The sequence below is a fragment of the Syzygium oleosum genome, unplaced genomic scaffold (assembly GCF_021117445.2).
Source record: "Syzygium oleosum isolate NSW1041296 unplaced genomic scaffold, Sole_v2.1 Sole_v2.01, whole genome shotgun sequence".
NCBI classification, from domain to species: Eukaryota; Viridiplantae; Streptophyta; class Magnoliopsida; order Myrtales; family Myrtaceae; genus Syzygium; species Syzygium oleosum.
The window spans coordinates 26,064,257-26,077,283 of record NW_026607485.1 but is presented as its reverse complement, the minus strand read 5'-3'; the positions used below and the strand labels follow the sequence as shown (position 1 = coordinate 26,077,283).

The window sequence follows — 13,027 nt, the reverse complement described above, 5'->3', positions numbered from 1 at the left end:
CCACCCCCAGTCCAAACACGAAATTATTTTGGATATGACAGTTCGAATCAAAACACTACCTCCCTCAGATATTAGGCTGAACTCGAGACTAAGTGCATAAATGATAATCATTATGTTTTCTTATTTTTCTTTTTTATGGGAAAATACCACCAAAAATCCCAAATTATGCCACTTGTGACAAATTTATCTTGAACTTTTTTTTTGTGACTGAAAACCCCAAACTACGCTTTCTACACATTTATCCCACAATACTTTGGTCCATGGGCATTTTCGTCTTTTCAATTTTCTATTTTTTTTTTCTCTTCCCTCCGCCTCGGCCATGTGGAGGGAAGCCGACGGGCTACCTTCGCGGATCCGGCGTCGAGGGCTACCCTCGCACGGCCGTCGGCGGAGCCGCCTTGCCGAATCCGGCAAGGGCGACCCTCGCCCTCGGGAGGGCGAGGCGCCTTTGCTCGACGTCGGCGAGGGCGGCCCTTGCCTAAGTCGGGCGAAGTCGCCCTTGCTAGATCCGGCGAGTGGCCGCCTCGCTGATAAAGCCGGATCCGGCGAGGGCGGCCGCCTAAGTCGAGCGGGAAGTCGCCTCGCCGATCCGATGAGGACAACCCTAACCGGCGTTGAGCGAGGCTGCCCTCGCCCACCCAGGCGAGGGTCGCCCTTGCCGGATTAGGCGAAGGTAGCCCTCGTCGGCTTCCCTCAGCCATGGCCGGCGGAGGGAAGAGGGAAAAAAAGAAAAAGAAAACAGAAAAGGAAAAAGATGAAAATACCCATGGGCCAAAGTATAGTGGGGTAAATATGTCACATGTGGCATAATTTGGGATTTTTCGTGTCACAAAAAAAGTTCTGGGAAATTTATCACAAGTGGCATAGTTTGAGATTTTTCGTGTCACAAAAAAAAGTTCAGGTAAATTTATCACAAATGGCATAGTTTAGGTTTTTGGTGGTATTTTCCCTTTTTTTTTCCCGGAACAGGTTTAGAATAGAAATTTGTTTGGTAAAATAATTTCATTTTTTTTATTTCTAGGACAAATTTGGCTCAAAAATAGATTTGGAACATAAATGAGAAGTTAAAATTTTTTATGTTTCTGTTTCACAGAATAGAAATAACAACTTTCTTTATCGCAGCTATCCTTACCGGCCCACCTCGCGCCTGGTCGCCGATCGCGCCGCCGTCGCTTGCGCCATTCGCGCCCACCATCACTGCCGCGTGCCGCCTCGTGTGCCTTCGCTTAGCCGCCGGTTGGCTACGCCCTTGCTCGTCGACGGCCATCCACTGTCGCTTGCCGCCGCTCCCCGCCCGCCGCCCGCCACCGCCCGGCTCGTCGCCACTCGCCCGGCCAGCCACCGGCCACGCATTGTCCACCGCCACCACCCGCTTTCGCGCCGCTCGTCCTTACCGCCGCTGGCCTCCGCCGCCCCATCCGGCCGCGGCTGCCACCACCCGCCGTCCACCCTTGTTGCCCACTTCGCCCGCCGAGGCCTGCTCCAGCTGGCCCTCCACCGGGCGCGCCCACCGTTCGCCCACCATCACCATCGATCCATCCGCCACCGTGCAGCACCTGTCCATCGCCACCGCCGCCACTTGCCACCTCGCCACCACCGCGTCCGCCATCGCCCCGCCGCCCTGCGGCCGCCCACTACCATCGTCGCTCATCGGCTGTCCGCCGCCCGCTTGACCATTTCGCTTTCGTCCTTGCCACTAGTCGGCAGTCGGAAATAGAAATTTGCGTCGTTATCGAAGCAATTTAATTTGAGAATAGAAATTTTGTGTCGTTGTCAAATGTTATTTTTTGGCTCAGAAATTCTTCGGGAAAAAAGAAATAAATTTTTTAATTTCTTGCCAGAAATAGGTCCAGAAAAGAAAAATTTTATCATTCGTGCTCTAAGAATCTATAGTGCCTTGCCCTTTCTTCTTTAAGGGCAAGGCTCTATAGTAGATGGTCCGGACCCAGAGCGAGCCCCTCGTCCTCGGCGTGGGACAGTGTGATCATTAGGGACCAGTGCACGTCCTTTTGTGACCAATGGGCAAGCGTTCGAGATCGTACCGTGTGATTCAATCCCGCACACCTCCTCAAACCATTCGATTCTGTGTAGTGTGCAAGGCCACGTTCGAAGCCCAAAACGGATCTACAAACCGGGCATACAATGCCTAATAAATGATATTGCACCGCGAGTTCTGAAATTATCAATGCACCGGCCCACGCATGTTATTGTCAAGAGTTGAGTAGTCCTCAAATCGCTCGGAGCACCACCGCGGTATCATTTGCGACGTTAGCGGGTGCCTCGGCAAGGCGAGACCCACAAAGCAACTCTCCTAAATTCATCAGTAAACGAAAGTTTTCGTATTTGTTTGGAATTGCATTGCAGCTTCTGGCATGAAAAAGGGTACCTCATCTCTTCCAATTCAAGCCCCCTTGTGCAGGTCATATTACTAGTATTCACGACAGAACAGTTGCAGTCTCGAAATCCATATTACGATCATCTTCCTTTGGAATAATCCGAAGTGAAGATCTTATCATTTAGCAGAGGCTAATAAATAGACAGATCTCGAAGTGAAGCACAAATATTATTCGCAGTATGGATCTATAAACTGGAAAAGAGAGAAAGAAAGCAGAGCAGAAACTTTCTGCTCCGTCGTCACAAAATGAAAGTCACAAAATGAAAGACACGGACATATAGGAAATTTTCGGGCTCGCGCCGGCCATCTATTAAAGGGAAATGATTTCATGTTTCCACCAGTTTATTTGTGGCAAGATCACAACAACAACAACCACCAGCTATCTTGTAGAAGGCTACTCAAAAACATCTAAGAGCTACAGCTCGCAATAGCGATAGCATAAAACTTTTTAATCCCCAAAGCAGATCGCCATCTCAACCTCCACGACCCTTCTCAGATCAAACGAGAGCACCTGTGCAAGCCGGAGCCCCCTGTTTCACTGGCGAACTGTACTTCTTGGTGATGAATCTGAAAGTAACCCGGCAATTGAACAATTTCAGTAAGGCAGTAAGTGTAGAGTTACGACCTTTTGGTCATAAGTTTACCTTCGCAGAAGCATTAAACAGGGAAAGGTGTAGGATCTATAACACAACTCAGTCTAGACTAGAATTGAGATCTTCCGAGATGGTTACCTGAAGAAATCCCTCCACAACAACTCATACATCAACCAGTTAGATCCAGTGCTAGATGAGCCACCGTCGTCGTTCTTGGAGGCAGCTGAGATTACGCTGTCAATCAAGCAATTCAATTGCAATGAGCACTCATCATATCATTGAGATTTATCCGACCTAAGACAGCCAAACGAGACAAAAATTTTAATCTGGTTAGACGCTTACTTAGAGGCGGTTTTCTTTAGCTCCTCAAACATGGCACGTGGAGAGATACATCCGTTGGTCAGCCACGGCGAGATCTTGCAAGAGAAGTTGGCTCCATAGATGTTATCATTGCTGGTCCCCTTGTTTGGCTGTGCTTGGCACTCGGCGGCGAATTTTTTGAGCCTTTGAAGAGCTTCGGTCTCACCCCCTACCATAGAAGGCGCCTTACCATCCTGCATACATGTAAACAGGCTACCATCACGCTGATACCCAAGAAACCAAAATCAAATATAACCAATTTGTCTAGCAATTACCAAATGATTCATTAAGCGAAAGCGTGATTCAGAGCTCTCTAAATCATTCCAAAGTAAGTTATGGGTCTAGCTCAGCTTTAAGTCTAGGTAAATTAACTCTTGAGACGGCAAAAGAATCATCGTATGCCCCAAAAGATAGATTATTACAAATACTAATACCAAACTTTAGCAATTGAAAAAAACAAAATAACAGACACTACAGTTAAGCTTCGCTCTTGACGTCACATCCATTTCTATTACATCTGTCCGCGCAAGATCACATAAGAAAAGACAAAATGCTCGTGCTCGAATTATATAATCATACAAGCAACATCCAGAAGATCCAAACAAATTTTGCACCCGAGGCATCTTACTTCAACTCAGTGACACATTACCAGCTTCGACCTGTTCAAACTAAGCATCCCAAAGACAGAATCAACTCAAATTGACAATGCAATGGACTTGGTCAAGAGGAACACGCTACACTATGCAGAGACCAAGATCAATCTCAAACGAACCCGTCAACGTTTCAAATGGTAAACGAATTACCGAAATAAGATCGATTTGGCCAAGCAAAAGAGACAAACCTGAGCCATGGAGGCACTAGGATTCACACCCAAGTCCGTCAAGGAAGGCATCTCTCCGGGCTCCACGTCGCCCCTCTTGGGCAATCCCTTCAGCTGGTCCAACGCGGCCATCGTCTTCCTCACCTCCATCCCCTGCACTCTCTCCTTGAAACCGCCGTAGTTCGTCGGCATGTCCTCCACCTTGAACGGCAGGTCGTCGACGTGGAACAGGGTGCTCCCCCAGAAGTACTTCACCTCCACCCCTTCCTCCTTCATTGCGGCCTCGATGCGCTCCTCCGACTTCACCTCGTCACGGGACACCTCGCGGTGGGCGTAGACGGCCTCGGCCCCGACGGCCTTGGCCATCTCGGCGAGCACCTCCTCGGGGCGGCCCACCCGGACCACGAGGTCGGAGCCGCGGTCCCGCAGGCTGCGGCGGAGGTCGGAGACGGACTCGAGGAGGAAGGAGGCGCGGTAGGGGCCGGTCTTGTCGAAGCCGGAGGTGGACTTGCCGTAGTCCCGGGGGTCGAAGCAGTAGACGTTGAGGACGGACATGGACTCGTTGTGGGCGGCGTTGAGGCACTCGTTGTCGTGGACGCGGAGGTCGCTGCGGAACCAGACGACGGAGGCGCGGCGGAGGCCGGCGGCACCGGAGGGGTCGAGGGGGCGGTGGGGGCCGAGGGTGAGGGGGCTCTGGAGGGGGTTGGCGGAGACGGTGGACCTGAAGGAGATCTTGGGAGGGGAGGCGGTGGAGGCGGAGAGGGAGAGGTGGGCGAGGGAGGAGGCCTGGGTGGGGACACGGGCCTTGGCGGGCTGGGCGGCGGCGGCGAACAAAGACGAGATCTTGGGCTGCTGGAAGAAATGGGTGGCGGGCTGGACGGCGGCGAAGAGGGAGAGGGAGGCGGTGGCGAAGGGGGGAGGGGGGGGGCGGCGACGGCGAGGTGGTGGGTGTGCTCGTCGGGGGCGGCGTTGTCATGGGAATTCTCGGCGAATTGGTGGTGGGAGTCCATGGCTGGAGGATGAGCGGCAGCAGACACTGGGAATGGATGGAAAGAAGAGGAGAATGAAAGGAGGAGGAGTAGGTGGGTGAGAGAAGGGAGGGAGATGGAAGAGGGGTTTTAATAGTGATTCCAATCCTATCTCTGTCCTTCTTCTCCTTCCCTCTTCTTCTTCCTTCCTTCCACCTCCAACCGATTGACCACCTAACCTTTTCCTTTGCCAATCCTTTTGCTTTGGCTGCTGCTGCTCCTGGGCTCCTGCTCTCCTACACTGCTAACTTTCAATGGCTGTGGTTTTCAATCCCCCCAGGGACGTTGGGGGCGTTTTGGGGATTCCCAAAACGCCCCTTCGGTTTGGTGGGTAGGGGGGAGCCGACGGAAACCGCCACCGGGCATTCTAAATAATCGCCGAAGATTAGACTAAAAAAATTGTTGTGGAGTTCCTTAAAAGACCCCCTTAAGTGGCCCGATTAAAGAGAAGTCCATGACCATTTTAAGTGCACCCACTATGTTCTTGCCGTGTGTTGTCACTGTTTTGGAGGTTCCCCATAATTAATGGGGATGGCTTTCTTTTGAAAACTACTGATTTGCATCCCAAACCCCGTTGTACAAATATGATGACTAAGGCCCCATTTGCTTCAGCATTTGAAATACTCATTTGGATTATAAAATCTCTTGGTTAAAATGCAAATGGTATTTGACAACTTTTTCTACTCACTTTAGGGAGATGTAATTACATTTGGAATGTTTTTTCAAGAGACTTTTGGCCAATGCAAGGGTGGAAGTGCCTTGAGAAGTTACATTTTTCGGAATGCAACTTGCATTGTTCATCGCGACTGTTTATCTTCCCTAGAGGCAGGTCCGGCGGCATGCGACCGCCACTTGAGGGCTAGCTGAACCCGGCGACCAGTGCCTAGGGGTCGCACGACCCCGACGACCGCCGCTTGGGGTCGCCGGACCTCGAGCGTCGCCTAGGTCGCGCAACCTAGGTGACGCTTGAGGTCACGCGACCTCATGCCGCCTCGCCTAAGGTCAAGCGGCGGTGGCCAGCGATCTGACAGCCGACGATCTGATCTGGCCGGTGGTGGCGGTGGCGGCCGGTGGTTAAGCTCCACCAGAACTTTTTTTTTTTTAAATATTAGCAAAAGTTCTTTAGCCCAAGTTGATTTTAAAAAACACTTACCAAACATTACTTGTATTTCGGAAAACCCCTTTAGCCCAAAGGTATATGCATTCCTCCAAAGGCATTCATCCAAAATCGAACCAAACGGGCCCTAAATTACCCTTGCTCGGGAAGAAAGCCTCCCAAAAACACCCTAGCCTCAAACTCCACCCGCGCAAGCACATTCATCCAAATTTGATTCGAGATTTGTCCCGACCACCGTCTTGACACTACTATCTAGGGTTGAACGGTTCCTGGTTTTGTACAGCGATTCCAGGTTCCGTACAAGTTCCACCTGGAACCTACTCATGGAAACAGGTTCCTCATTTTCTGGAACTTGAAACCTAACCTACATATCTTGAAACCTAGAACCTCCAAGGTCGGTTTCAAGATCTACTCAGGTTCCACCTATATTATTAATTGAACAATTGTAGTGAATTATCAGCTTTAATGATCATCACTTGCTACTACGATCAACTAACCACAACTTATATTTAAAGACATGAAAAATATAAAACATTAACAAGTCATAAAATCATAATCCTGCGTCTTTGGCCAAACCATACTCCCCTCCTTAGAACCCACCTATTTTCTGAAAGCTCAAACTAATGGTTTCAAATTATATATTCATTATTTAATGCTATAGAACACCGCAGGATCACGCGAAGATATGGATTAAGAAAAAAATACAAAAAACTTGTTTAAGATTTCAAGTTCCAGGTTTCATGTTCCAAGCTTAGAACCTACTCGTCGAAACAGGTTCTCCAATTTTTGGAACCTGGAACCTACCCTATATTCCTTGGAACCTAAAACCTATATGTTCCCACTAGTCAAGTTCCAGGTTCTACCTGGTACCATGTTCACCCCCATCACTTGATTTATATCCATATCACAACATTACCCATTCATAATTACCCTGAGGTCCACACCCATTATAATTAAGGTGGACCCTTACTCGACACATGTGGTGTGGAGGGGGTTTAGCATGTATCCTTAGGCGATTAGTCGAGCCACAAAATTCATCACTCTTTTTTTTTTGTCTCGCTCCTCTTTTTCTTGTACATGTGTGGGCGGTACTCACGTGAATCGAATCCCAAATACGGTACTCTCTTGCCCCACCCACCTCCCAATTATGTACATTTACAACGTGGAATTAGCATCCAATGGTAGCCATCCGTCGTGCTACTGAATTCTTTCTCATGCAAGATTTCTTCCCCAAAATGCTTTCACGTTGACCATTGACCATCCGAACTTCCTTCCTTGTACTTCAAAGGCAACCCAACACCTTAAAAATTCGGTAAGCCACTCGACGTTAGCTGCGAGCGCGACTCGGAATGACAAATGTACCTGAAGGCGCGTGGGCTACACCGCAAAAAAAAAATGATGCTATTATATTGGGAAAATTAGGTAACCAAGACACCTTGACAATATAAAAATTAGGTTAATACCACGAAAAACCCTAAACCTGATTAATTCACACATTTACCCTAAACTATTTTTGACCATAAAAACCCCAAACCCAGTACACCCGCTGACAATTTTACCCGAACTATTTTTTGACATAAAAACCCCAACCTGTACATCCGTGACAATTTTACCCGAACTTACCACAAAAATCCCAACTACATATGTGACAATTTTACCTCGAATTAAAATTTTAATATTATTTTTTAGAATTTTTATTTATTTTATTTATTTTTTTCCTTTTATTTTTTTCTTTTTATCTTCACCTGCGGCCGGCCTGGGCTGACCCAGAGCGTGCCTGGCGAGGCCGCCGCGGCGTCGGACGAGCCGTCCTGCCAGATCGGCGAGGCGCCTCGCCTGCGTCGGCGAGGCGCCTCGCCGCCGGAGGCGATCTCGCGACTCGGCGAGGCCGCCTCGCCGGATGGCGAGGCGACCCTCGCGCTCGGCGAGGTTGCCTCGCCCGCCGCAAGGCGACCCGCCGCCAAGGGCGACCCTCGCCCGACTCGTGAGGGCCACCTCGCTGCGCGGCGAGGCGCCCTCTCGGCCGGGCGAGCGCACCCCGCGGCGGCAGACGCCCTCGCTCGAGCGGCAGGCGGCTGCGTCGGCTGGCGAGGCGGCCCTCGCCCAGGCGAGGACCGCCTCGCTAGATCCGGCGGGGTCACCCGGCCGAGTCGAGTGAGGCGCCTCGCGCTCGCTGGCGTACTGACCGCGACGGCCGGAGGTTGAAGTGAAGAAAAAAAAAAAAGAAAAGAAAAGAAAAAGAAAAAATTCAAAAAATTCAAAAAATAAAAAATAAAATTAAAAATTAGTTAGGTAAAATTGTCACAGTGTACACTTGGGTTTTTTGTTGTCGTAAATCGGATTGGGTTTTTATGGTCAAAAATAGTTTGTAAATGTGTCCAAATGTATAGCTTAGGTTTTTAGGTATTAACCCTAAAAATTAAAATGAAGAAAATAAGAGATTGTATGCAAATAATGGGAAATTGCATCTATAAGCTTGTTGATCTTGTGATCCGAAATTCAAATCCTAGAAGCCAAAAACAAAGAAACTATCGCAAGGGGATTAGCCGAGTGATTATAAACACTTGGTTTGGATACATGGGTTTTGCGTTCAAATCGCAATATATGAAATAACCGTGAGGGTTACACTCGTCATCTTGTGAGTGGATTTGACCTATTACCTATCAAATTAGAAATTTACCTGTATTTTTTATGAATCAGTCGAGCCGAAAGATTCAGATATTACGTATTATTAAAAATAAAAAAAAATGTATATAGCTTTTAGATAAAGCAGAATTTAATATATTATATAAATCTAAAAAAATATGGCAAAAATTACATGTGAACCGGTTGGACATCGACCGTTGGAGATCAGACCGCACGATCCGTTCGATTCGGTCGGTCTGATCCCATTCCTCCACCGGTTCGATGCGTTTCCACGCTGGAACGACACATCTCGGAAGAAGATAGACGCTCGTCGCTCGCTCGCTCAGCGCTCAGGGCAAACAAACATGACATCGGACTGCGGATTGAGCGCGAGCGAGGGGACGATGAGACTTTCGATTCAGTCCGGCGTTTGACCATGACGAGTGCGGAGCATGTGGCGGCGGGGTTCGGAGTTGCGCCGGCCACTCCTGTCTGGCGGCGCACTCCTGTCTGGCGGCCGAAGCTGATGGGTACTTCTGGGGTCCGACTGAGGGCGAAACTCGGCGACGGGAGTGACCCATTTCTCCAATCTGCCCTCAGTGCCGCGTCTCTTCGTTTCCGAGAGACCCTTCGACCAGGCAAGTAGATTCCTCCTCGGTCTCTGTTCGGGTACGCATTTCATCGAACACGGTGAGGGGCGTGATAGCAATGGTGTTCACGAGTTTTGGCCTCTTGCTTTCTCATGGTTATACGCTGGACTTTTAAAAATGAGTGGAAAATGAATAGTAAAAGGGATATCTTGGCCACGAAGGAAGGTCTCTCTTGGGCGTATGATGTTAAGTAATGGAACAGGATTGGAACGGAGGAAGTAAGGATACGAAGCTAAGAATGAAAGAAAATGAAATGTAGATATTCAAATTTGTGTTTGGTTTTAATGAAGGAAAAACATGATAAATTGTAATAGAAACGGAATTGCGATTCCAGTCCAACCTTCATGCCCTTTTAGGTGATTGCTAATTGTTAATTTGGTCTTTCTTATGTTAATAACTAAGCCTGATTGTTTTCTTTTGAATATGTCTATTAGCTTGGAGTAGTGCTTACTTCTGAATCCACCACTTCTATCTATGAAGATTCATATTGGAGACATTGCATTTGCAAGCTCGAGATTGATTAATGCTTTTATTTGTAGAGCCTCTTTTCGTCGATCCATATGCCGGTTGTTTTGTTTCTACTGATAATGAAGTGGACACGAAGAAGCAGACACACCATTATTGTCTTGCAACTAAATATATTGATGATAAGTTGCTTCATATTATCAATCGTATTGATGGGCTCAAGCAGGTAAATTTTGCTCTTCGTGTCGGGACAAACTAAGCAACAGTCATTATTGGAAAACATTATTGCTTTCTACTTACGTTATGTAGGTTGTTTTGCTAACAGATGGCATGGATACTCGTCCTTATAGACTTAATTGGCCAAGTTCAACCTTGATATTTGACATATCTCCAGATGAATTATACAAAATAGCAGCTGAAAAACTTGAAGGTGCCCTTTTTTACTGGTTTGGTGGTTTATGAAATTTCAAATTAAAGTTTCGCTGCAAGAGATTTTCCTTTCTGCAGTCTTCATGTGCTCCCATCTTAAAAAATTTGTGTAAGGATAGGCCATGTAATGATTTTTATGCAAAAAAACCATGTGATGTTCACTTACCGAAGGCTAGTTTAAGCAATGAGATTTGTGTGAAGAGTCATACTTTTGGCTTTTGGTTTCCCGCCATCACAAATTCCTAATATGTTACAGAGACTTGTCTTTTCTTTATGACCTGCATTGTTTCAATGTCCAAACTACCAGGTGTTGGGGCTAAAATTTCAAGAAGTTGCTTATTCTATCACATCCCCTTGGCGTCATCCAATTTGCAGCATGTTTTGCACACAAAGGGCTTCAATGGAAGTCGGCCTAGTATATGGGTGATCCAGGTAATGCTCTCCTTAAGACTGTTCAAGTTGATGATGGGATCGTAGAGTGGAGTAGTGGCATGGATTTAGTTGCTCATTAATGTATACTCTTGCAGGGCTTGCTTCTTATGAATTTGGCAAGTTTCGAGGATATCTTGTTTGTTGTTAGTAGTATGGCCATGAATGGTAGCCTTTTTTTGGGAGAATTGCCTGGCTGGCTGGCAGATACTGGAATTGGAAGAAATGTGAGATTTCTAATAGTTTGATGCTGGTCTCAAATTTGATTCATGTTACATGCAATTCATATATCCTAGCTATTCGCAGTTTATATATATAGCTCTGTGAGACACTCAAATGGTAGGGTTTTCTCCTAATTAGTTTGATTCTGGAAAATGGATGGACAAGCTTTTCATGACCAACGGTTTCCGAGTGGACATAATTAACTACGACGAAGTTGCAAGGAACTTAGGCAAGCAATTGACATCAGAAGAATACAGAAAAATACTATTTGTTGCAGAACAGTTGCGATTTTCTGATGCTCAGGTAAGATGGGTCGTCTCCTGGACCAACTTTTCCTTCATCTCCAGCTGTAATTTGAGCATTCTCTAGATTTATTTCTCGGTATTCTAAGTCAATATATTGTTAAAACACATCCACATCTCAATTACTCAGTGCTTTGTGAGAATTTGATTTTGCTTTGATAAAAATCAGTACTTCGGATGGTGGTTTATAAGCTGGAGGGGCATGCAAACAGTGCATTCATTGACTCATTTTGTCAAATTACACTGAGTGAACAACTATCTTGGAGAATAAAATAGCATTGAATCGTCCTTTCCTCTAAACAGTGCATGTTGAGTTCTAATCTGACAATGGTCCAACGGTTGCCCTACTATGCATCTTTATAAGGTCACACGTTTTCATTGATATTTTCAGAAAGATGGCTTCTGATCAGGTCCATAGAGTTCATTTTCTAAACTTTTGGCAATGATGTGTACGTTCAATGGACAAATACTTTGTAAACCATCCCGCTTTGCTTTCTTCACTGCGTAGAGCCTGAGGACCTGAGACGAGAAGGGTCGATTTAACTATATGTGTGGTTTCGCTGTTTTCATGTCGAGAAATGACTAGATTGTAGATCCTGACTCTGCTGTATTTAACACACAATGGTAGATGGAAACATGGAGGAGAGAATTCCAGAGAGTCGAGGAAGAAGGGGATGAAGATGGATTCGAGGAACTCTGAGATGCAAAAGCAATCTTAATCCCTCTATTCCTTCTCTTTGTCAGAGGCTTCGGTGCCACTTCCTTTTGCTGTTGTTAGAAATAGCATGTTTGTTCTTTTTCCTGTACTTTTTTGTGAGTATGTCAAGATACCTTCCTCAGCCTTTTGGCTAAGTATGCAGAATATTTAAGATGTGAAGTGAACAAACACGTGGTAGTGTCAAATTTACGTTTCATCGTCTTATGGATAAAGGCCAATATTTTCATTTGTCATTGAACGGTAGCTTGCTATCGGAAGATCGCCGTTTTGGGGGATTCCTGAATTCCTCTAGTCTCGTTCTGAGCAGATGTTTGCATATGGTAAAGATTGTGCCTTTTCTCTTTGTAGTTTGAGGGTAAAAGCGTTTCAGTCTATCGGTGGGAAATAATGGCATACCATTTTATCTAGCGGATGCGCATATGATAATTCCCTTTGCGGCTTAGTTCCTCGACGGCTTTATCTTTAAGCGATTCACCAGCCAAGGAAGCACTTGCCGTGTGCTGCTGGAGGGTGCGATTTCAAGATAGTACGAGAAGTATAGTTTTGAACTCTAGTATGGTTTCCCTTTTCCAGTTGCTTGCTTAAGCATTTTGGGAATTAGGTGGGTCTCACGTGGTCCCACAAGATCTGACGGTTGTCGAGCCCAAGAAAGGGGTAAGTTGTCCACTCGGGGAAGGCAGGCATGAGAAAGAGAGAGACCCATTTCTAATAGCAAAATGGCGGACTTGCCGAGGCCGGAGTAGAAGCACCACCTAACCCCGGCAGAGGGAAGGGTAGTTAACCACTAGAGAAACAACGACATCTGATCTATGTGACCACATGAAAGCTCGATTAGATTTCGGTGGAAAAGTGCCACCTGACTTTCAAGAACCAG

At 46.8% G+C, this 13,027-nt stretch overlaps 2 protein-coding genes across 2 annotated transcripts; one reads left to right on the top strand and one right to left on the bottom strand.

Moving 5' to 3' along the window:
• Positions 1 to 2,671: 2,671 nt before the first annotated feature.
• On the bottom strand, positions 2,672 to 5,400 carry LOC115694092 (blue-light photoreceptor PHR2). The gene is given in 7 exon segments (XM_030621219.2): positions 2,672 to 2,962; positions 3,127 to 3,222; positions 3,331 to 3,542; positions 4,190 to 4,735; positions 4,737 to 4,823; positions 4,826 to 5,094; positions 5,097 to 5,400. Coding segments are annotated over 7 exon segments (1,362 nt in total). The 5' UTR covers positions 5,179 to 5,400; the 3' UTR covers positions 2,672 to 2,892.
• Positions 5,401 to 9,208: 3,808 nt separating this feature from the next.
• Positions 9,209 to 12,338, top strand: LOC115694081 (O-methyltransferase 1, chloroplastic). The gene is made up of 7 exons (XM_030621204.2): positions 9,209 to 9,576; positions 10,128 to 10,279; positions 10,363 to 10,483; positions 10,790 to 10,914; positions 11,010 to 11,138; positions 11,272 to 11,436; positions 12,064 to 12,338. Exons 1-7 carry the CDS (start codon positions 9,375 to 9,377, stop codon positions 12,133 to 12,135), a joined length of 966 nt encoding a protein of 321 aa, XP_030477064.2. The 5' UTR covers positions 9,209 to 9,374; the 3' UTR covers positions 12,136 to 12,338.
• Positions 12,339 to 13,027: the final 689 nt, after the last annotated feature.

Excerpts from the sequence above, each read along its gene's own strand:
- LOC115694081 (XM_030621204.2), top strand. The coding sequence starts at position 9,375 with ATGACGAGTGCGGAGCATGTGGCGGCGGGGTTCGGAGTTGCGCCGGCC. Across the intron at positions 10,915-11,009 it reads CTAGTATATGGGTGATCCAG|GGCTTGCTTCTTATGAATTT; the intron begins GTAATGCTCTCC and ends ATACTCTTGCAG. Across the intron at positions 11,139-11,271 it reads ATACTGGAATTGGAAGAAAT|TTTGATTCTGGAAAATGGAT; the intron begins GTGAGATTTCTA and ends TCTCCTAATTAG.